Source organism: Odontesthes bonariensis, chromosome 18 (genome assembly GCF_027942865.1).
Source record: "Odontesthes bonariensis isolate fOdoBon6 chromosome 18, fOdoBon6.hap1, whole genome shotgun sequence".
Taxonomy (NCBI): Eukaryota; Metazoa; Chordata; class Actinopteri; order Atheriniformes; family Atherinopsidae; genus Odontesthes; species Odontesthes bonariensis.
Window position 1 is genome coordinate 4,380,875 of NC_134523.1, and position 24,089 is coordinate 4,404,963.

General features: G+C 40.5%; 1 protein-coding gene across 1 annotated transcript in view; it reads left to right on the top strand.

Annotated features, from left to right (window-relative positions):
- nt5c1aa (5'-nucleotidase, cytosolic IAa) overlaps positions 1 to 13,070 on the top strand; it is a 29,927-nt gene extending 16,857 nt beyond the window's left edge. The window contains exons 5-7 of the mRNA XM_075449973.1: positions 6,018 to 6,140; positions 10,594 to 10,778; positions 11,294 to 13,070. Coding sequence (XP_075306088.1) covers positions 6,018 to 6,140; positions 10,594 to 10,778; positions 11,294 to 11,650 — 665 coding nt within the window. The 3' untranslated portion in view covers positions 11,651 to 13,070. The remainder of the gene's footprint in view (positions 1 to 6,017; positions 6,141 to 10,593; positions 10,779 to 11,293) is intronic.
- The last annotated feature ends 11,019 nt before the right edge of the window (positions 13,071 to 24,089 follow it).

A 24,089-nucleotide genomic window follows, 5' to 3' on the forward strand; every position in this document is an offset into this window, starting at 1 on the left:
GGTGATTATTATCTCTTTGTGTGCATTGATGCATCCATACTTTGGGATTTTAGTTCCCGCACATATCTTTAAGACAAGAATGTCCACAGCACAATAAGACACGGACATACTGTGGCTCCTGGGTACTGAGGAAGTCCAAGGTGTGCCGAATGAAGCTGACGCAAGCTTAGCTAGGAGTCAAACAATAGTGTGTATGAACAGCTGACAGGATCCTTCTCAGGGAAAATCTCAGACCCTGCGATGACATTCTCCTCACAAACCACTTCCTGTGCAACTCCTCAAATGTTTTCAGATCCTCAGACCTTCAGGCTCGGGTGACAACAACATTATGTCCCGCGGGATGGAAGAATAACCCATGACGCTTACAAGAAAAACAAGTCTGAGAAAAGCCACCATGGCCCTTTAGATGCTTTCATGTTAGATCTCTCTGGTGGCTCTCTGCATGAGGGGCCCAGCGCATTCAAACTGTCTCCTGACCTCTGAACGTTCTGCAGAAATAAAACAAACATGGCATCTCTAATCAAAGTGATAAAAAGCTTGGTGAACATCATCCCTTCAGTGAGTTGCCCCGACCAAAAAACATGTTTGGGACATAAATATTTGCTGTCTTAAGCACAGACTGAATACGGGACCCAAAAAATCAAATCAAATCAAATCAAACTTTATTTATATAGCACCTTTCATACTAAAAAAGCAGCACAAAGTGCTTTACATAATAAAATCACATTTCAAATCAATTCATGCATAAACTCACACACAACAACCACACTGCACACATACTACCCCCCCACCACCCCCCAACATGAGCAACATCAATATCAACAACAATCAACATTAAAATCTGGCTTGACGCGTGAGGAAACGGTATCTTGGGGATCTGTCCACACCGGGAGCCGGCCCACCAATGACCACAGAGGCCGCCACCACGGGGAACCGCCCAGATCAGGGCAGGTTGGCATCCACACCACAGCCAGGGCTGCAGGGCAGGATCCCCCAGCCCCCCCGAACCAGGGCGATCCCCACAGTAATGACCCCACAGACCGAGTGGGCATAGTCCCCGGTGTGGAAGATCCCCATGAGGAAAAACACTGGATAAATAAGTGTATAATAAGTATATAATAAAAAAATAAAAATAAATCATAATAATAATAATAATAATAATAATAATAATAATAATAATAATAATAATAATAATAATAATAATAATAATAAATAAATAGATATTTTAAATAATGGATGAATAGATAAAAGTAAACTAAAACAAAACAAACAAACAAACAAAAATAAAAAATAAATAAACAAATAAAATAATATATATATATATATATAAAATAATAAATAAATAAATGAAATAAAATTCAGCTGTAAGCTAAACTAAAAAGGTAGGTCTTGAGCCTCTTTTTAAAAACATCAACATTCTCTGCAGCCCTGGGGTTCTCTGGCAGGCTGTTCCACAGATGAGGTCCATATAGTGGAACGACGTCTCACCATAAGTTTTTGTTCGAACTTTAGGAACAACTAAAAGGCCGGTACCAGAGGACCTCAGGGTCCGCGAGGGCTCATAATTTAAAAGCAGATCAGATAGATAAGAAGGCCCAAGACCATTAAGACATTTATAAACAACTAAAAGAACCTTAAAATCAATCCTGAAATGCACGGGGAGCCAATGCAGCGATTTTAAAACTGGTGTAATGTGTTCCCGCCCTCTGGTCTTGGTCAGCACAAGTGCTCTCTCACAGAGAGATGTTCATAGATAACCAACTTACAATATCTACTTCTGGTTAGGCAGGATCAAGTATGAAGTTACTTTCCTTCCATTCAGATGACTCAAACTGCTATCGAGTTTGCACATGGTTTTAAACGTCAGGCTGTAGAAGCAACTTTATGAACCTACCAGGTGTCATGATGACAGGGAGGCCTGGGAATGTGCTCCGTGTGCAGTAAAGTGAGCCTTCATGTGACGGCACAATCGTTCTCTACTAATACAGACAGTAGTCTCATATAGGCTATGCCTTCACACGAAGCCGTACGTGTTCAGCTAATATGTATATAATATATAAAAATATATAATAAAAAGCTGCCCAGCACAACAAAGAAGCTCATTCTTTGCTGAAGAGGCAGTGTCTTTGCAGCCCTGCTGATTTCCTGCTTCGCCACTAGCATGTTTCAGATCTTCTGAGAAAGCAAATAAATCAAACTGAGATAGATGATATGAAAACATTCACTGATGCATGACAAAAAAAACAAAGCAAAAACATCACTTGTAGGGACATTTTTTCCTCAAATGACTCCCACGCTCCAGCACCCATCTGAGACGCAGAGGAGGCTTTACAGGTTTTAAAAGACTGTTCTGTGTATTGGGAGGGGGCTAAAGTCACCAGGGATGGACTACAAAGCTAAATAAACCATTTAGGAAATCGTCAGAGGACAGTTAATTCTTTTGAGTAGTTGAGATGCTTGAAGCAACAATGCCGCTGTTTCTTTTGGATTCCGTCCCTCTTTGCCTGAAGCCTGTTTATGAGTCATTCTGTGTCTTTTTGTCTTTGTTTGTACATGTGTTAAAAAGCTTCATGGAATACATAAGCTGGTTTTTTATAACTTTCTGTTAATAGGCAAGTGCATTGAGTCTTGCTCTTGTGTTTCATTAGACCATTGTATCGTTTTTGCTATTCAAGTTGTTCTGCTGCCATCTAGCACCCATTTATCCAGTTTTCTACGCCAGCCTGCTTTTCAGTAAGCCTGTATGTTCTGTTCTCCACAGCCTGCAATTGTGACCATCCTCCTGTCTTATTTGTGCAAATCTTTACTGAATATCAGTGTTCAGCAGACACAATTGTCATGTACAGTTATAACAAGGAATAATTATGCCTTGAACAAACTCAAACGCTGATGCCAGCACCAACCATGCTGTCATGACTGGTCAAAAGTCCAAATAAGCTTTTCCATGTCTGTTTGAAAACTAAAAGAGCAGAGCAGACATTTGTATGATGATGCTTTCACAGATGTTTTCCTTAAGTGTGAATTATCTAAAAGCTACACAGTTTTATCTGGACCACCAGCTGCCACCTACGTGGTTGGTATTGTTTTCAAATTGAGTGTCTGAATCCCTGTTTGACTGCTTGTTGAGAGAGGGATTGTTGAGCCTTCGATGTGTTGTCACTTTTCTGTTTGTAAGGTACATAAGTACATAAGTACCTTACATACATATATGTAAGGTAGAGCTAGCTGGCAGAACACTCTAATTGTCTATTTTCTCACTATACAGTCAAGTATGTAATGAGTCAGTCCTTTCCACGTGCTGTTCGATGTTTAAACCTTATCTTTTTTACCTCTGCCACATGACAGACTTGTCAAGTAGTCCACTAAAAGACTGACAAACTCACATTTATGCTTCCACCCAATGAAAAGAGGGAGCTTTGGGGTGGTTGGTGGCGTAGTGGGTTGTGCAGGTGCCTCATGTACAAAGGCAACATTCCTCAGTTCGAGTCCCACATCAGGCAGCCTTTGCTGCATGTCATGCCCCCTCTCTCTGCCCCCCGTTTCCTGTCTATCTTCAACTGTCCTATCCGATAAAGGTGTAAAAAAGTCCCAAAAAACAATTTAAAGAAAAGGGGGAGGTATGTCAGAAGAGAGAAAACAACTCTGGTGACATCAGACAAAGGTGTGAAGTTGTGACAGTATGGAATATGAGGGGGAAAAAAACAAAAGTTGGGATGTCAACATTTTGTGATGTTGCCATTACATCTCACAATACTTCACAACAAAGATGCTCTGGCATTGAAGGCACCTCAGATAAAAAGTTTTGGGTGTTGTTTTATCCCATACTGGGAAAAACGGTGCAGGGCTTTTCTTATTTTTCCTTTAGACGTTCTCCACGCATTCTCTATTCCAGACGGGTCAGGACTGCAGGCAGTGACCTCTTCTTTCTCAGTCATGCCTTTATAATGTGTCCAGAATAGGGCCTTGCATTGTTTTGTTGGAAAAAAAGTCTTCTTGCATGCATTATATGTTGCTATAAAATTTAAATGAGCTTTCTGCTTTAATGCTGGCATCAAAGAAGTGGAAATAAGCTTTGCCAGGTGCATTGATACAACCCCATATCATCACAGAGGCTGGCTGTTGGACTTGTTGCTAGTAGCAGTCTGGATGCTCCTTTTGGTCTTTGGTCTGGAGCATGTGGCGTTCATTTCCTCTGAAAATGATATTGAATAATCATTGATCTGACCATAGCATACTTTTCCACTGTGAGATGGTCCATCCCAGATGGCTCCAAGTCCACAGAAGTCAATGCCTCCTCTGGAAAAGGTTAACATAAGGCTTCCTATTTTGCACATTTGTGAATATAACTCTGCATTGTAGTGCCTGACAAAGGTTTTCCCCAGTAATCCCTTTCCCATGTGGATATAAAAGCTAATGATGAACGAAGATTGTTGATGCAGTGCTGCCTGAGTGCTGTCCTACTTAAGCATCCACTCTTCCACTGAGCTGAGACTCCTCTGCATCCCTGAAATGGTTTAATGATATTTTGCACTGCAGAGGGAGAAATATGCAAATCCCTTCCAATCTTTCTTTGCGAAACATTTGAATGATTTTCTCTCACGTTTGTTGACTATACTTGTCCAAAAGTTCTACTCCTCAAATTCTCTTTTGAGGATACTGTTTTTCACCTGCTGTCTGTTCTCATTATAAACTCATTATTATCCCTAAAATATTTCACCTTTTTTCTCTCTTTTTGTGCTTGTGGATGCCTAGAATGCAAAAATGAAATCAACACAATTGTCAGTAATATTAGCTCATCTTGAACACGCAACGTGTAAGAAAGAAGTCAGGACAGGTCTATGTTTACCATCATGTGGCATCTCCTCCTCTTTGAACAACACTAAGGACCAGTTGCTGGACCTTTGGGGAATATTGTCCCGTTCTTGTCTGATATAGCTGCTCAACAGTCTTGGGTCTTATTTGTCATATTTTGTGTTTCACGATTCAGCAAAGTTTTTCCGATGGTGGAAGACCAGGACTCGTCTCCCACGAAGTCATGCTGTTATTATAGATACAATTTACTGAAGTAGTAAACTGTGCCACTTTAAACCAATGACATGTTTATTTATTATGTAATATTGTGAATGAAATGATGTCTTATGACATCTGCAAGCTCTTGCGAGTTCTTAAACTTTACCAAAGCCTGATGCTAAATGGCAGCGGTGCTCTTTGAATGTTCATTCAAAAACCGGATTCCTATGTGAAGAGGGTTCCTCAGGTCTTAGTGGGTTTGAAGTCGTCGCTAGAAATGCTGCAACCTTCCCAATTAAAGTAATCTGTTTACCACATACACCCCCCACACTAACCTTCTTCTGTATAATACGATTTATTATAGGGTTGCACCAACAATTTACATTTTAAAACCTTCACCTGTACATAAATGCTTACGTAATCCTAACAATAGTTGACCACTTTACTTCTGTGACCTTTACAGCTTTCCCCCCATCCTTTTTCCTTATGCTCCATGAGAAATATCAGCTCATTCCACCTGAGGACACAGATTTGATCTTCAGCTCTGTAATCATAGATCTTATTACCTAATATCTGTGTCCTCTCGCTCTGTACATAGTGACTCTCCTGTGTGCTTTTTGGCTCAGAGGCAAATTAAAAAATGCAAACAGACACTTTCCCACCCGTGTTAATTCCCTCCACCTTTTAGTGCCACTGCCGCCCTCCTGCTCTTCTACTTAGTTGATTCCCTCTTTGGACCCCATCCACCTGTCCTCTCGGTCTGTTCTTTCACACATCTCCCGTCCACTTTCACCTTCCATGACCCCTGAAATGATTTATCATCGGCTCAATAATAGCCTCAGAGCTCAGTGCAAATATGGATTATTTTAGTCAATGTATGTCATCATATTAGTTATATTTATAGGGTAATATGCAAATAAACAAGCAATTATGTACTAAATGTTGACATTTAACACACGTAATGCACTGAAATTGAAAATCTTGTTGCTATTTGTTGTTCTTCTCAGACTTGTTCATTGAGAGGTTTTGTATGACGGGGGGAAGCAGTCCTATTGGCTACCTGAAGGCCTGGCAAACCAACCTCTACCTATCTGCTGACGCTGAGAAGGTCAGGGAGGCGCTGGCTGAAGGTGAGCACACGCTGCTCCACACATGGGGTCAGATGAGTGAAACTGAGTGGAGCTTGCACCACAACTACAAAGAAACGATAATAAAGGCAACAGTAAAGTCCAGCTTTGCCGAATATAAAACATCTGCTCTGTGAAACCGCTTGATTTGGTTTTATTTGATCTCCATCCGTTGTCAAAAAGTGCTGAATTAAAGTAACAAGCGGTGAGTTGAGTAAACTCGGTAAATTATATATGTCAAACAGAAATGTTGAGATTACAAACCCGCAGCCAGCACGGGCCTCGGCTCTCGCATCATGTCAGGGCTCCACACAGCTGCAGCGGATGAATGGATAACCTGTAGACGCTATAGTGTAGAGGATACAGTCTTGCTTGCAGATGATCAGGAGGGAGAGGAAGAAGTACAGATGGACGATGGTAAGTTTGCTGTTTTCTTAAACAGCCTGTGAGACAAGCTTGTGATAGAAATCAAAAGGATCTACATTCCCTTTCTTTTTAAAGATTCACGCACAGCTACACTTATTTATAGCAACCACGTCTGTTGATAAGAGTGTGTCATCAAAAATGAACAATGTGAAACAAAAGGAAAGAAAAGGAAAAAATCACTTTCATACTCAGGAAATCTGGAATAGTGCCTGTTTTGTTTTAAAGGGATAGTTCGCCTCTTTTGACATGAAGCTGTATGACATCCCATATTAGCAATATTACTTATGAATATTTTCTTACCCCTTATTGCGTCCTGTGAGCCGAGTTCCAGCCTCGTTTTGGCGTTGATGAAGGTAGTCCGGCTAGTTGGCTGGGGCTTAAAAAATAAAGGGTTTTGCTTCTCAAAACAATATGCGTTCAAAAGAGTAATACATTTGCATCACAAAATCGTCCATACAGAAAAAGTCAGACCTCACAATCGCTTGGCGCTATTTTCTCTCCCTTCGTATCACTGCCTGCTGTGCACACCGAAGTGCAGACCGAGCAGCAAACACCGTAACAGGCGCGGCTATCAGCAGGTGGCAATCATGGAGTGATACAAGCCGGACTACCTTCATCAACGCCAAAACGAGGCTGGAACTCTGCTCACAGGACGCAGCAGGGGAAAGAAAATGTTCATAAATGATGTTGCTGATATGGGATGTCACACAGCTTCATGTCAAAAGAGGCGAACTGTCCCTTTAAGTTAAAAAATTAAGTGGCCTCTTTTTCTGTATGCTCTGATGAATGAGCTCACACCACACATTCTTTATTCTTTATGAATACTGGTTAGTGAGCAGGAGAAGGCATACATGTTTTTCTTTTTGTATTGTCTTACAGTCCAGGCACCAGCGTAAAAAACTTCGTTTTTTGTACGAAAGAATACACTGATACATACAACACCATTGTTTTGTCACTTAGCATGGCAGTATAGATGCTGCCTTGACGGCTGCTGTTCATTACAGTGATACATTAACACTGCAGCCATTTTTTTTATTTTTTTTTTAAAAAGGCTATATTTTTTAAGCTGGGGAAAGCGGGAGCCAAAAAGGCAGGATGCAGGCAGGTGAGCCAAAGAACAATGAGTGAGCATGGCTTGAAACAGTCAAAATGGCATGTGTTTTCTCAGTGGTCTATACTGAGACAGATAATGACAAACAAGATGCAGGTGAAGCAATCAGCAAACCAAGAGCTGGTGGGAAAAAGGATCTTAACGCATTAAATGGGACCGGAATACAAACCAGAGTAATCGAGAAAAAGGGACGAAAACAAAACTAAAACGAAAAATGAAGCTACACAATCACAACGATAAAGAGATTATAATCTAAATTTTATTTAGTCAATCTATTAGCCATGCAATCGCACTAAAATAAACCTTTACAAAACTGGGTTAATTATCTGAAACGTCTTCACTACTTTCCAGGCTCCCACTGAGGTCCCTTTGAATGTTTTAGGTGTTTCGGATAATTTCGTTCATTCCCATGCAGACACTGACATGCTCTGCAAATAACAACATCTCATTAGTCTGACTGCGGTCCGGTCAATATTTTAAGACACCAGCCAGTCTCTGTCTATGTGTAACAGAGTATGATGAGGCAAAAAATTGTGGATCTGATGTGAAAGATGCTTCTGAAGGTTTCCATCTGGTCAGTGCAGTACCTTTCATGCTTCATTATTACAGCAGTCTCAACAGAAAAAAAGTTTTTAGTGACACAGAGCAGACTGTGCAGACAAGGTTTCTGGCAGAAAGACCCAGAAACCGACAAACCCACAATGTGCCTCTGTTTGTACCGAAGGTAAATAAGCTGGAGCGCTGATTGATCGCGCCGTGGCCCCATTCCTCTCAAGGTAACTTCAGGGGCATCCTTCATGTGACCAACAAGAGTGATGTTGCCAGTGCAGGGACTCTGTGGGAAGCACCACCTCACACACACACAAAGTTTCCTCAACATTTTACTTTAAAGGTTTTGATTACTCCGGAATCTCTCCCTCTCTGTTCCAGTAGTTAAAAACCACATGTTTACCCCTTCAATACTAGATGGAGCCTTTGGCTTAAGAGTGGGATCCTATCATTGCAGGACCTCTATGTAGACAATAATTTTGCATCTTTTGAGCAACTGGTAAACAAATTTGGTATCCCCAGGCCTCATTTTTATAGATATCTACAATTGCGGAACTTTATAACCTCACACTCCAATTGTTTCCCCTTATATCCCCCCACATCTGTTAGATTTTATTTTCAAGTTAAGAACAGATTTAAGGCAGATTATAGGTAGGCTATATAACCTTCTCAATCTTTTGTTTGTTTTTGTTTTGGTTGTTTTGTTGTTGTCTTTTATGTGGTCTTTTTTGTTTTTTCGTTTGCGTGTCTCTGGTGGGTCTGGCAGGTAAGATGGGTGGATACTGGGCATTAGACTAGATACAGTATACTGTTTGTATTATGTATATTGTGAAAATCTTCAATAAAAAGACCTTGATAAAAAAAATGCAACAAAAAAAAACAAGACAAAGATATTCAGTGATATTGCTAAGAAACCACCAACCAGTTGCATTTAAGAAGCGAAAACTGTTCCATATTTTTGACATTTACGTTAGATAAATGACTTGCATTTAGTTACCAAAGCCGTTGCCAATTTTATTTCAATGATTAAGCTGATCAATAAAATCAATCCTAAAGTGTCAAAAAAAAAGAAAAAGGTTTTGATTAGTTCGAAAGCAGCTAAATGCAAACCTAAAAATCTTTTGGCTCTTTTGTTTTTTTTAATCACTTTAGCTGCAAAATGTCAGTTCAAAACCTTCCTTGATACAGAAAATGAAACATTTGAGGTGGAGGTGAAAGCTCTTTGTCTCCTGTTCTCAACTAAATTTCCGTTCACTTGACTTGACATGAAGCTCCAAAGGATAAACTGGTCAAATGAATCAAAGAGATGTGTAAAATGCATTTTTACACCAGTTAATTTGTTACTGGTGAGTTCATTGGTTCATTGATATGGAAAATGTGAATTGTAATGTTCAGAACAGAGGTTTGTTGTGATGCCTGTCAGGTTTCAGGTGTTAGTAAGCTCCCCTGTAGCTTCCCAGTGTTGGCTCTGGAGCCAAGCTCCTCCATAAGGTGTAAACTACGTCATATTCAGGATGGGGACCTCTCGTCTCTGCTCTTTGCAAATGATATTGTCCTTCTGGCAACATGACAGGACAGCCTTCAGGGCAACCTTAAGCAGTTTGCAGCTGAGAGCAGCTGAGAGTGACGAAGCTGGAATGCGAATCAGCTACTCTTAATCTTCGGCCACGGTTCTCTACAGGAAACAGATGGACCCTTCGAGAGAAGGGTGAGAGTCCGTCTCAGGAGCAGTTCAAGTACCTCTGAGTATTGTTAACGAGGGATGTGAAAAAGGAGCATGATATCAACCCAAGATTAAGCGCCTTGTCTGAAGTAATCCAATCGCCTGTGTAGTATGGTAATGATAAAAAAAATAAGGACTTAAGCCACAAGGCAAGGCTCGTGATTTACCAGTAGGTCTATGTCCCTATATCTTACGTCGTCTATACCCTCATCTATGGAAATAAACTTTTGTTAATAACTAAAAGATAAAGGACACAAGCAGCTGAAATAAGATTTCTCAGCAGGTTGGCTGGTTTTACTCTCTGACGTATTAGAAATCTGGGATAGGCTCTAGGTAGAGGCCCTGGCAGAGCCTCCATATTAAAAGGAGCCAGACATTGATGCTTCCCCGTAGAGGTTTGTTGGGCATGGACAGCAGGGTGGATGCCTCAGAGTCCACCCAGAGCTGATTGGAGGGATTATGTCTCCATGTTGGCATAAGGACAGCTGGGGTTCCCCCAGGAGCAACTGTAGGAGTGGGTTAAGGACAGGGAGACCCGGGCTTCACCTGTTGAGGATGATGTTGTATGATGAATGAAGTAGAGTTTCCGTTAACTGTCTTTAACTAAGGGCCAGTGAAGACCATTTCACACCTCTGTCTGTGTCCAGGCATCGCAGCAGCCACCATGTTCATGCCAGAGAAGAAGACGGAGGTGTCAGAGTCCCAGCTGAGGGTGGCATTCGACGGTGACGCCGTCCTCTTCTCTGATGAGTCTGAACGCATATTCAAGGCCCATGGGCTGGACAAATTCTTCGAACATGAGAGGGAAAATGAGGACACGCTGCTGGATCATGTTTGTATAATTCAATATTACAGAACATTTTTACTGCTTGCCATTGCAGGAAATACCTCATGCTGGGTTTGGTCTTCTGTTATTTGTAAAACAGGGACAAACCTTTCGTAAGCTAAGAAAAGTGATTAGCTTTGTAACCTTTCATTGCCTTTTTTAAAGCAGCCCACATCACATGGAAACGATTACACAGTTTGCCATCCATTAAATTCAATTTCACAAACACATTAATCTATGAATATATTATGCAAAATAAAATGATATGATAGATTACTTTAATTGGCATTGAGATTCCAGCTCACAGTTGGTGTGCCTTTCTGACAGACAGGCAGCAATTAAAGGCTTTCGCTGTTCACACATCACATTGTGCTGCTGTGCAATCAGGGTGTGTTTGCGCTGCATGCACATCAAGCTGTGGCATGACAAGGGAACAGCGGCTGATAACCAAGGCATTAGATACAGAGAAGAAAACATTTAACCAGAAAACACACAATCACGTCGGCTCTTCTTCTCTGCAGGGTCCCCTGAAGGGCTTCTTGGAGGCACTGGGGAAGCTCCAGAAAAAGTTTTACGCTAAAGGACAACGCCTGGAATGTCCCATCCGAACCTACTTGGTCACAGCTCGAAGCGCCGCGAGCTCCGGGATTCGAGCGCTGAAAACGCTCAGGGCCTGGGGTTTGGAGATCGACGAGGCGTTGTTCCTCGCGGGCGCACCAAAGGGCCCCATGCTGGAGAAGATCAGGCCGCACATCTACTTTGACGATCAGATGTTTCACGTGGAGGGAGCAGCAGAGATGGGCACCATCGCTGCCCACGTTCCCTACGGCATTGCACAGAAACACAACACCAAACAGAAAACCAGTGCTGGGAAGTAAAAGCAAAACAGGACTTTGGGTGTTAGTAGCAAAGAAGAGGGGTGGGATTTGGAAACATCTTAAGGGGGTGAATAATATTTGAATTATGATGGAGAGATTAACTTATACTGTTGAATGTTTGGAAAAGCATAAAGGCCAAGTAGAGGTCTGGAACCTGAGATGACCTGAATGCCTACATGATCATCAGGTATACATTTTAAGGCCTTAGTCTTCTTCTTTCCGGTTAGGTGTTTCCATTATTGCTCTGTATGGGACTTTTACAGGTGCTTGACTGTCATTGTGAACTGAATATTTCTCTAAATGTTTCTTGTCTTTATAAAGAGGACTTTCTTTCGTGCTGCAACACTGGAGGACGCTGAACTGAACTCATGACACTGTATGTTGTCAGCAGATGAGCTGTAAGCACAAAGCAAAGCACACGATAGAAATCTATAGTGATATATTGTAGCACGAGTCATAATTTATTGTTTATGTCAATCGTTTTATAGTTTGACTTCACAGAAATGTAAAAAACTCTAAAAAAAAAAAAAAATGTCGCGTACCAAATGCTAACTTCTCTTGTGTTAATCCAAGACAAACATAGAAAGCCATAAGTGTCCGTTGGTGCCTTAAGAATGGAATTATACTACTGTTTTCACAAGTATCTCCTGTTTCAAACCGCCAGTCTGTCCCGATAGGATCTGAATTATCAATCTGGTTCCTTGATACGCTTGTCCACTCTGTGCTTTGTTGAGCCTCTGTTAGCCTGCAGGTTTAGGATGTTGTTTCGTTGTGTCTTAGCAGACTACAATTCCAATCATTTTAATGTTAACTTTGTGTGAAGTCTATCTACATTTGGTTAAATTACAATGGTAAGAGATGGAATTCTAAGAAAATTCAGGGAGCACATTTATGGTGGCCCTGGCTGTTCATGGTGCTTTAAAAAAGTACAAATTTAGGTCTGCTTTCATGACGGAGCTCTTCAGAAGCTGAACTACTTGTACAGCTTTAGCTTCACACTGTAGCATTAGCATGGTAAGACTTTTGAGTGTCATTTTTATTAGATTTTTTTCTGTTTTCTTTCGTTGTTGTTGTTCTTTTGCTCGATGTGTTTTTCTGGGTGTTGCTAGTTCACTACAACTGCCGACAAAGCACCTCTGAAAACGTAAAAAGCAACTAAACTGAGCTTCAGTCATCAACAGCTGACCTTTAACAGACTTTTTTTTTTGCTTTGTTTTTATTTATTTATCTATTTTTTTTTTTTTTTTTAAATGATCCGGATAAAAAGAATTAAGCAGCAATGATAGGAACTGATCAAATACAATAGATGCTAAGGAACTTCAGTGCTTCCTTTATCATCGCCTTTAACATAGGAAACATTGGACCATCCTTTACAGAAGAAGATTAGATGATTTACAACATGTCCTGTGGCTGCAACAGTCAAAGATATACTAACTGGGATTCATGTAAATAAAAAGCTGAGCAGCCTGTTGCTTTTACTATTTCTGAATTACCAACCTTTGCAATGAAGTAATATTCTATTTATGTTAATAAGATAAATGTGATGTGTCCCCCATTAAATAGTCCGATAAGAACACATTAGACAAAGTATCTAAAGCACTTTCTGTGGAATGTTTTTTTTTGAACATCTGTAGCTTCACCGCTGCAGATTCACATCACAGCTTAGTGTCAGTGTGGTCGTATTCTCACTGCAGTGCGCTCCTCTTTTTTCCAAATCCTTCAGAATTTCTCCTGCCACCTAAATCTCGTGATGTTTTTTCGATGAGGCCGAGGAAAAATGCTGATTGTCTAACCAAACCATCAGACATTTGCCCTTTTTACCGGACACAGCTGAAAGATTGTTAGAGATCCTGTTATAATACACAAGTGTGTACAAAGAAGAAATCTTGACTCCAGAGTTGTACATGAAACCAAGTAAAAAGTTATAAATGCGTGAAGGTTCTGTTGATTAAATCTCCTGAATTGAACGGGTATTCTTGCGACATCAATTGGATATAAAAGCTATATTTCTGTGCCGCTTGGCCAGAGAAAGGTGACTTTGGGCTGAGTCCCAACAACAAACAGGACCTGGTGAGTGTTAAACAACTCACTCTTTCCTGATTTTATGCCTTCTCCTGGATTTCAGATTCAGATTTGGATCGTTAAACAAATATTCTGCACTTTATTTCAGTCAAACTTAGTTTGTTCTGGTAACCTGAAATACACAAATTTGTCTTGTGTAGAGAAAATGGCCAAACTGGTCTATATTACATGCCAGATTACTCCACATCACTGTGCATGTAGTGATGCCCCTTTACATCTCCTTGCCCTGAAGTTCACCTCTGACATTATTGAACAGTTTCAGTTTTCTCATTTATTCATGGCTTTGCAGTAGGAAACATGTATCTGAACAGTCAATAAAGATCATAACTATTGCGCTTGCTTGACTCATTGATGACATTAGCAATGGAGAGAAGGATTGCTATGAGCAATGGAGATGTAAGACGAGCACAGGAACCCGGGAGTCCCCCGAGGTGTGACTCCCGAGTCCCAACTGTGCATCCCTTTAATCCACCATGCGGTGGCAGCATTGGAATGACAAAGAACCTGCTGCGGTTACAGATCTTCACCGCTGCACAGAATACATGATATTGACTTAACTGTTCAGTTGATTCATTGATCGTAATCATTTCTGATATTTATGCGTATCATAAATATCAGGAGCACTGCTTACTTATGACACACAACTTTTCTCATCTATTTTTCACGTCTTATTTATCAATAATCAGGGTGAACGGAATTGTATTAATAACCACACTTCATTTTCCACATCCACATTTTTAAGATAAATGTGCCAATATTACATTTGCCAGATGAAATGGGTTATGAAAGCCCGAAAGCCCCATACATGCAGCATTGCTCTGCCTGGCAGATTTTCAAACTGCACCACAGGGACTGGCCCTAGGGTTGATGGATTGACACTGATGGTGACTTTATAAGCACCAAAATAGCAGTGATATGATGCCGTTGGTAACCTACCGCAGAGAGCAGGAGAAGATAGATAAGATATGGCCAGCTGGGGAACTGTGCAAAGTCTACACACAGTTCAGAATGGCCAGCTGTATCCATAAACAGACCATAACTATCAGCTTGAATGGAGGAGAGTGAATGAGGATGGCTGTATGCTCCGCTGTGCCAGATTAAGTCTGCCTGGGGACAGAAATGACTATAACAACCTGCCATCCGTACCCCAGTAAGTATATAACTGCTGCAAGGTGCTCAATTGAGTTATAGGGGAAAAGTACTACGATACATCTTGATTTGAGGGAAATTGGAGGGCTGCTCAGGATGGGAGGACAATTATACAGGTGCGACAGTGTGAGGGAAAAAATAAATGGAGTGGAGAAGGCAATTGTCGTTTTTATAAAGATGTTCCAAAAACTGCCCTGGGTGGCCAGATGCGGGACATAACAGCCCATGAGCTCAAATGTAAGCTGTCTTAGAGGCAGATGTGACCTACAGGGGAGAGGCTGAGCAGGGGGTGGGGGCTGCCGTCAGCCTTTATCAGGGCTGACTAACAACACAATAAATAACGACTGGGGGGGGGTAAAGAAACATCAGGGTGAGGGGAGACAGATGGAGAGGAAAGCAGCACTTACAGCAAACACACAGATACGAAGAGTGTTGTTTTCCTTCTGCTCGGCAACAAAGCTGAGCGCCACCCAGGGAGGGAAAAGATGGGTGACTCATTCTCGCTTCAAGGATTCTGGAGTGGGAGACCAGTCCAAAAAAATATGTTCGATGTGTTCCAACACTCTTTTTTCGCCTTTGCATTTTTAAGTTCTGAGAGTAGATGTTTCTTGCAAAGCTAAAAAGTCTTAAGACAACCAAAGAGGACCCAAGGGTCGCATGCTCATGCAGGCGGCTACCAGCTACAGTTGAAAGCATTGAAAATAATTAGCAATCTCTTGTGGTCATGAGAACAACTGTATGTGAAAATGGCACGCATAGAGATGAAGGTCGTTGGAAAAACAGTGTTTTAGTCTGAACCATAATCATTTTCTGTCCCTAACCATGTGATGTTATTGCTTTAATCCAATTAGGAAGTGAGCGAGTTTTGTTGCAGCGCATTGTGTTCACATGTAAGCAAGGCAACCAACAAAATGGCATCCGTGAAGGTAACGAAGGTCGCCTTGTAAGAGCTGTAAAACGTTGATTTGAACACGCATCATGAATGTACGAATGACTGAAGCTAGCGACCAGAAAAAGTATGGTACAGTGGCCGCTTCAATGCAGAGACTGCGTCCAGTCTACGTTTGATCTCACGTTCCCACTTCCCATCACTTGTGAAAAACATTCAGTTTTGGTACTTGCCATCCATTTCCGGTAGAGAACCATGGCCATAGACTTAGAGGTGCTGATTTGCATACCAGACTCATCATTCTGGGCTGCATATCGAATATCAAACAAGTGATCTCCAGCAAAAGATGAACAACAGGCCTCCCGGGCTCTGTGCTGGATGTCTTCTACACTGTAGCTACGCTTTGAAATCCTGCCAATTGAAATCAGTGGCAACAGGGTCACTGATAGCCACACAGCAGGTATGCCTCTTTACAGTCACAGATCTCCTACCGCGCAAAGATATAAGAGTCAGTTTGGTCAGTGCAGAAGTACATCTATGAGCTGTATCTCCTGGACAGTGGCATCGAGTCAAAGCCGCTGCAGGGTAGAAAGGATTAAACTGTATAATCAGGATGGGGCGATCTCTTGAAATGCTCTCGCAACTGTGCTTGTGTGTCTTAAATGCCTCAAAGTTCCCCAGTAGACAGATTTATCCCCCACTCTGGTATCCATAGCAACAGATTAAGGCTATCCCTCAATGGATAAAAGACAGAAAATGGCAGCAGGAAGGTTCTAGTGTGTGTGTGTGTGTGTGTGTATGTGTGTATTCACGTCAGGTAGACAAGTGATGCATGGAAAAGGTGGATGAGTGTACTCATGCAGAACAAGAGGAAGGAAAGCAGATTAAGGTAGCAAACTTAATGAAAAAAGGATCCAGAGAGACAAAAAAGGCAGATAAGAATGGAAACCAGGATCAGCATACGGTTACTGTACATCATGTGCACATACGTATTTAAGAAATAATAAGTTTATGTTCTTCCAGAACATATCATTGTAGATAAAGTGTTAGGATATTTCCTGGACTCTTAGCAGGGGAAATTCAAACACACACAACTGTGTGTGCAAGACGCATCACATTAATTGTGTGTAGACACACACATCTCCAACACTTTGCTGAACGCATGTTGCTAACCACAGACAGATCCCCAGGGGTAAAAGGGATAGAAGTGTGAGCAAGAAGATGGGCTGCAGACATGAGGGAGGGAAGACTGAGAGTGGCTGGACATCTGGCAGAGAAGTTTTATTCCACAGAGCCTCATCACATGGGTGGATTTTTCCTGATAGTGGATATAAACGGGCTATGCTTAACCAACCCTGCGTTAGCCAACTGAACCAGATCATTTAGTCCGAAGTGACATCTAGGGTAGCTCTTTCTTTATACAGTGGCTAAATGTGATGAATTTTATTATCATTAGAGTTTCACCTTTTGACATGCTGCTGGGAGACCCGCTGCAGTGCACCAGTGTAGTTTATCCATCAAACTTTTGCTACCTTCTTAAGTATCATGGATCAAGTTTGTGACTGATAAGTTTGTGATTGATAAGTGATATACACGGTGCTTCATTTGTATTGCACTGTGCAAGTGCTTTATGTCAGAAGGAGGAGAAGTCTGCTAACTGTGTCCACATCTAATCTTCATCTTTAATTTGGGGCTGTGAAGTCCGATCGCTCAAAGGGCCACGTGAAGCTGGAGGACAACAGGCTGCTTACTGGACAGGTAGAGGAAGTTTTGATGGCTCCCACCTCCTGAGCATAGAATTATACCTGAGTATAATTCCTAGTACTCTCTCTTGGTGCCTCACAAATGAATGTCTGCAAAATAAATGGAGCAATCTGAGCTGTGGGCTACTCTTAGTTGTGTTGATGCTGTTGTTGGTCCTTTAGCTTTGCTCTGCTCTAGAAAAGACGAAAGTAGACAAATATCTACTTTGTAATTGAGTGAAACTAAGTGTACTAAGGTAATGAAATGATCACAGGCAGCTGTTGTTGTTTCCCCCCTGTACTTCTTTGCTATTTATGTTTTTGAAACTTTGTCATCTTTGTCATGAAATCACTCTGTTGCTTCTTCCAGCTGTAGCTGGCTCAAAGTAACTTTCAACCAATCAGCATTCTTGAAACTTGTAGCTGGCCATCTGCGGGGGCTGAGAACGCAGCAGACGGATACCTCTGTGAAGATAAAAAAGAAACAGTCTTAGAATCACACAAGAGACATGCACTTGCAGAATCATCGCTCCCTCTTGCTGTTTCATAAGATGTATGACGACGTTTTAAAAAAAGAAAAACTAAAGTTAAGTAAGCTGAGTGGTCTTATCTGCAATTTGTTTTTAATGACATTATCTCAAGATCAAAAGTAATTATTGTGTTATCAACATGACAAAGCAAGTTTTTCCTTGATCACAAATTCATTTGTTACTTTTCTCAAGATCACGACATGCAATGACCTGTTCACATAGGAAAAACGAGCTTTGCTTTCTCGACAAAACAAGACATTTGAAGTGAGCTAAAAAAAAATGAGTGGTGGTCAAGATTTTTTAAAATCATGGCTCATCATGGCTTCCATACAAAGTAATGCTTGCCAAACCTTTACTGTAAAATACTGTGTCCAGAAATGGGTTGTCACAATGTGTTCAGCTGTTTTGGAGAGGAGTGGCTGAGTGTCTGTCAGCAGCGATGCTGTAGAAAAGGTCGCCAGCAGAGGCGATGAAGATGATGCTAAGGTTGCAAAGGTTGCAAATGAATATCTAATTCGATGCTACATTTCAGAATCATTAACATCTGACTTTCTTTTCACTGGATATTCCTCTTCTATAGGGTGTGTTACTGGTTCATACCAGGAATATCCAACAAGCTGTTGTTTTTGGAGATGCTTTGACCCGGTCATCTGGCCCATATGGAATAGCCCTTGTCAAAGTCATCCATATCCACATGGTGACCATTTTTCCTGCTTCCAAAAAATCCAATTCAAAAACTGACTCTTCACTTGCTGCCTCTTACATCTTGCTCCTTGCTAGGTGCCAGAATAACAAGATAAACCGGGTCAATTATGTTTTAAATGTTGTGACTCACCGGTATAGATGCTACAAAGTTTTTTCACTTTTTTATTTTACTGGTAGTAACCTTTTAATGCTACTTTTAAGGGTTAAAAGTGCACCAAATTCATGTGATACAACTGAGGTAACGTAAGGACGGGATACTCTTTCATATTTCAGGTTTTGTTTTAGGTGCACAGACAGGGAGGACTCTCAGCACACTCACTTGTACTCAAACCTCATCTGTCATGCACAGAGGCAGACATAGTGTTGATATCTGCCTGCATGCACCTGAGGAGACAGGCAGTGCAGAAGGGGCTCTTTAATATTTGAGAAGTCAGAGACAGTTGAGTAATGTCGACTATACATTCTCAGCAGTGGTACATTTTCGTGTCTGGGACAACCACAAAGTGTGGAAACAACCTTAAACGGGTAGCTCCCTTTGATACCCAACTGAACAGCTAGTAGAACCTTTGCTGTTCAACAAACAACTTTCAGCTTTCATGCTGCACATGAAAAAATGCCCCTCCAAAAATAAGTAAAAAAACAACAAATAAAAGACGTTTTTGCTTGAAATAAGCAAAAAATCTGCCAATGGAACTAGTGAAAATCGGCTTGTCAAGATTTCTTGAAATAAAATGTGATATTTAGGACTTTTGAGTTAAAAGTGATCTTGAAATTAGCTTAAAAAAACCCTCTTCAAATGAAAACAAAAGCTTGTTTCATGTGAAATATGACTCAAAACAAGATGTTTTCAAGACTTTTTCACCTAACAAGATATTCAAGATGTATTGTATTAAAACAAGTCCCTATATCTGGCTGAAATGGTACTTGTTAGGCAGTTGTGTCTTATATCAAGTGTAATGAGATACTCAATGAGACAAATATACTTGGTAAGATCTAGATTTTTTCCAGTGTGTCACTCATTCAGCTTTTGTCTGGTCATTGTCCTTAAATTTTGGTCAAGGATTCACACACAGATATGACATTTTGAACAATGGCGAGCAGTTGATTAGTTTGACCATAAAGACGGCACATTACACTCCATGGAGTTTTTCATCTTACGGCCTCTTACCCTCTGCTTCCACTCATTACATCAAGCGAAGTGAATGTTAGTGAAAGCACAAGTGTGTTTCCCAAAATGCCGAACTGTTTCTCTAAACTACAAACAGGCTCCATAATGAAAGGCAGACCATAACATCAACTTGAGAGAAATATTAGCATAATAATCACACTTAAATTATTAAAGCAGATGATCCAAAATCAAATAATGTCAGGCACTTTGATTTAATGCTTTATTTCTCTCTTATGTGCACAGAGGAAACCAAATGTGACAACCAGGGAGCAGAAACAGCACAGCACTTGCATTTGCTGTAATCACTGCTTTACTTTCCAACTATGCATGAATTATGCATAGCATGATTTTTGACAAGAGCCTCTGCTCTAATTAATGTATGCCCCCTGAATACAAGTGAATCACCGAGGCGCTGGCGACAGAAGGTAAACAATTCCCATCGAAAGAAATAAATTACGATGTCAGAACTGTCGGTTTTTCATTTATATTTTTGATTCTACCTTTAAAAATCACTACGCTGACACACATTTATGAGCCTGAAAAAGGCAGAACCAAACACAACATATTAATATCTATAAAGAGAAGAAAACACCAATATGAATGAATTACCGAGCGATGCTTGCGTGTGGCACAGCTGCCACTTTACTGATTAATTTGTTAATACAAGACACGTTATATTACTCTGAGGTTACATCAGCCGGAGCTGGGGGGGGATTTTGACTGTAAAATAGACAGGGGAAAATCTGAATCCTTTGGGTTTGAAACCTTAGAAAATAACAAATCACAGGTTTCATTTTGAGTTGACATGGGTTGCTTAAAATTCCTCTCCCGTCTTCTCTCCGGGTACCTTTAATGGATCTATGAGAAGGTTGTAAAAGTCGTACCAGTGAAACTGATTGGTATGTTGTGGGCACCAAAGGGTGATCGAGTGAACTAGCTGAATCACTTCAAAAGTAGAATTCTCTCTGTTCCGATTTTCCATCTCGGCCTGCATTAGGCCTCCAAGTAACAACAGGACATGAGCCAGGGGATGAGGACAAGAGAGAAATCAAAGGGAATAGAAAATGTTTTGGGCGCTATCTTGGGGACATTTGTCCAAGGAGCCAAAGCAGAGATATATACATTACAGTAAGGGCGAATTTTTTTCTTTACAGCATGTTCTTCTGATGGGCCCAGAGCAACACTCCATAAAGCAGCTTTTTTCAGTTAAACACTGTTTTTAATGCCAGGGTACAGCATGAGGTATTAGCTCATAAATAGGCCTTTTGCAGTCAACAGTTATAGTAATTAGCCTGACAGACGCAAACTGGATTATCTTAGCTGAGAGGATGATGGATGGTTTTAATTTATCTGTTGAAGCAGACACTTGTTTGAAGGTCTTTTGATTTGTATCAAAAGCATTCCTACCACTTGTAAAACAGTGGGAAAGTCTACACATGGAGACAGGATTTTAACTTATTAGTTATAAAATGGCATTATGGATTTGGCTTTATTAATTACTCTGTTCCTAATGGTGGAGGTTTCAGTGGTACCCAGCCCGTGTCCCTCAACCACTTTTGTGTCTCAGCCTCCAACTCCAGTCCTCATTCAGTCTGCATGACACAAACAACTATGGCAGACAACAGTTACAAATCTGAACGGGACAAATTTAGATTTTAAGCAGCTCTGATCTGAGTATCTCAGATTACTACAGTCAGCACTACATACAGGTTAACTTTCAAATGAACTAATAGACAGAAATAATCCACTTTCACTGAAACTAAACAAATAGAAGGTTTTCGACTTTAAGATCTTGTTTATGTCAGTAGTCAGTGTGCTTTAGGATTTGTTTTTGATTTAAATCGCATGATGCCACTAATGTAACTTTTAGACATCTCATTATGCATTATGACACACCGCATAATTAGGCCCATCTTTTTTTTCTCATTTATTACTGTTATAATGATGAAATCCATGAGCAACAATACAGATCAATATTTGGTGTTGACAAGTAAAATGTGCAAAGAAAACATAGTCATTACTGATATCGACTTTTTTTTTTCCACTTGGACAATTTGGCTTGTCATCTTCTTTTCATTATGCAGTACTATTTTCTAATAGTTCCCATAGCAACATCTAAAACTTATGGGGTTAAATGGGATGAGCAGAAGCCAGTACCTCAGGTAAAGTGATGGGTGAATAGCAATCGTGAGCTTGCTTTGAGATATAAAACCTGAATGAATGAAAGCAAATGTTTTTGTGTCACAAACTATAATGTGTTTGAGATTTCAGAGAAATGTGTAAGACAGCGTGAAGGAGTACGGAGTCAATTAACACCTCCTTTAACTGTGAAAAAAAATGGAGATATACCATCTGGTGTTGTCTGCTAATTTGGTGGCATATATTTTTGGGATAACTAGACTCTGTGCTTTTCACCATCAGTGCTGTGTTTTAGATATGGCTGCAGGTTTCTATTTCTCCTCAAAAGCTGTGTCAGTGAGACATACTGTTACTCATAGTTTTTGAGGTTTTGCTTCACTGCTGCAGGAAAAGGGTCTGCTGCCCCTCAGATTGCCCCTCAATTGTCAAAAAGGCTTCGTGGAAGCTCTGGTACAGTATATGGCTGCTATAATCACGAGATAATGAGAGATAATGTTTCCAGTAATGGACTTAATGTGCAAACATTAGTCACAGAAATCTGTGTGGGTGTGTATGACCTGACAGATGCAGAAAAGACCAACAGAATGGATTTTCTGTTTGACCAATAAGAAAGTCCACCAGCGTTACATGACACAAACTAAACATGTTCATATTAATCATTTATTTTGGAGCCTGAAAAGGACCAACAAAAAAAGTATATATCATGTGTATGACTGTATTATGGGGTGCTTTTTCTCTTTTAATAAGCTAGTTAGCATTACTTTGTGCTAATTCTATGCTAAACATGGTCCTTAACCTGCAGTATTTCTAATGACATTAAACTTCTGATTTTAATCATTTTAAAGTAAGAGACTAGTTTTACGATGACTATTTACTTTCTTGCTGGGAGTAACAGAGAAAATAGATACCACTTTCATATCTGTGCGTCAACGACAGAGCTAAAGCTAGGAGTCAGTAAGCCGGGGTCGACATACGGGCTGGTATTAGAGAGAAAGAGCAAGTCTTGTTCTATCAAGAGCTTAGAAATAACCTTAAAATTGCTTTCTAATTAGCACACTGTATATGATTACCACATATAGTATGGAAGCCTGTTTCCGCCACTTAATAAAAATAAATTTAGTATCTCATAATTATGAGATACTAAGTCGAAATTATAAGATAGTATCTCATAGTTATGAGATAGTATTTCTAAATATATTTTTAATTAATGGGGCGGAAACGGGCTTCCATACATATAGATATCATTCTGTGGGTAAAATGTTGAAGGTTTAGGTGGAGTTAGCCATGCACAGTGACTTCCACCTGGCATGGCTGCAATGAAAACCTTTTAAAGGGCACTTCTTTGAGTCTCTGCATGTATAAAATGATCCACAATATTGCCTCATATGTATTCTGTTGGAGAAATTACTCATGAGTAGCAAATGGAGGTAACCAAGTAAGAAATATTAGTATGTATCCAAATTCAGGTGTTACTACTCTACAAAGTATTCAATAAAGTAATGTATAATATTAAAACACTGCCATGTGTGTACTTAGTTACAGATCATATCAAATTGCATTTACTTTCTGTAACCATAGACTTCCGAAACATATTGTCCTGCAGTAATATTCAGAAGACAGGATTTGTGGGGTGTGTCATGGCAGGGTGTGGAAACAACCATCTTATCCTCAATGTGAAAAACACAAAAGAGATGATTGTGGAATTTGGGAGGATAAGCCAAACACTATTTCTATCCAGGGAGAGGAAGTTGAGGAGCACAGATACCTGGGTGTTGTTCACCCGGACAGCAGATTAAACTGGAAATGTAACACTGAGGCTGTCTACAAGTAGACATAATAGACTGTACTTCGCTCCTTCAGTCTCTCCACCAAGATGTTGCATATCTTCTATAAGTCTGTGGTGAAGAGTGTAATCCGCTTTGCAGCCAACTATCGGGGCAGCTGCATCAGAGCCAGAACTTTAAAGAAACTGAACAAACTAAAGAAGCCTGGCTGTGTGCTGCGGACTGCTCTGAAGCCCCAGCCTCTGAGCTGA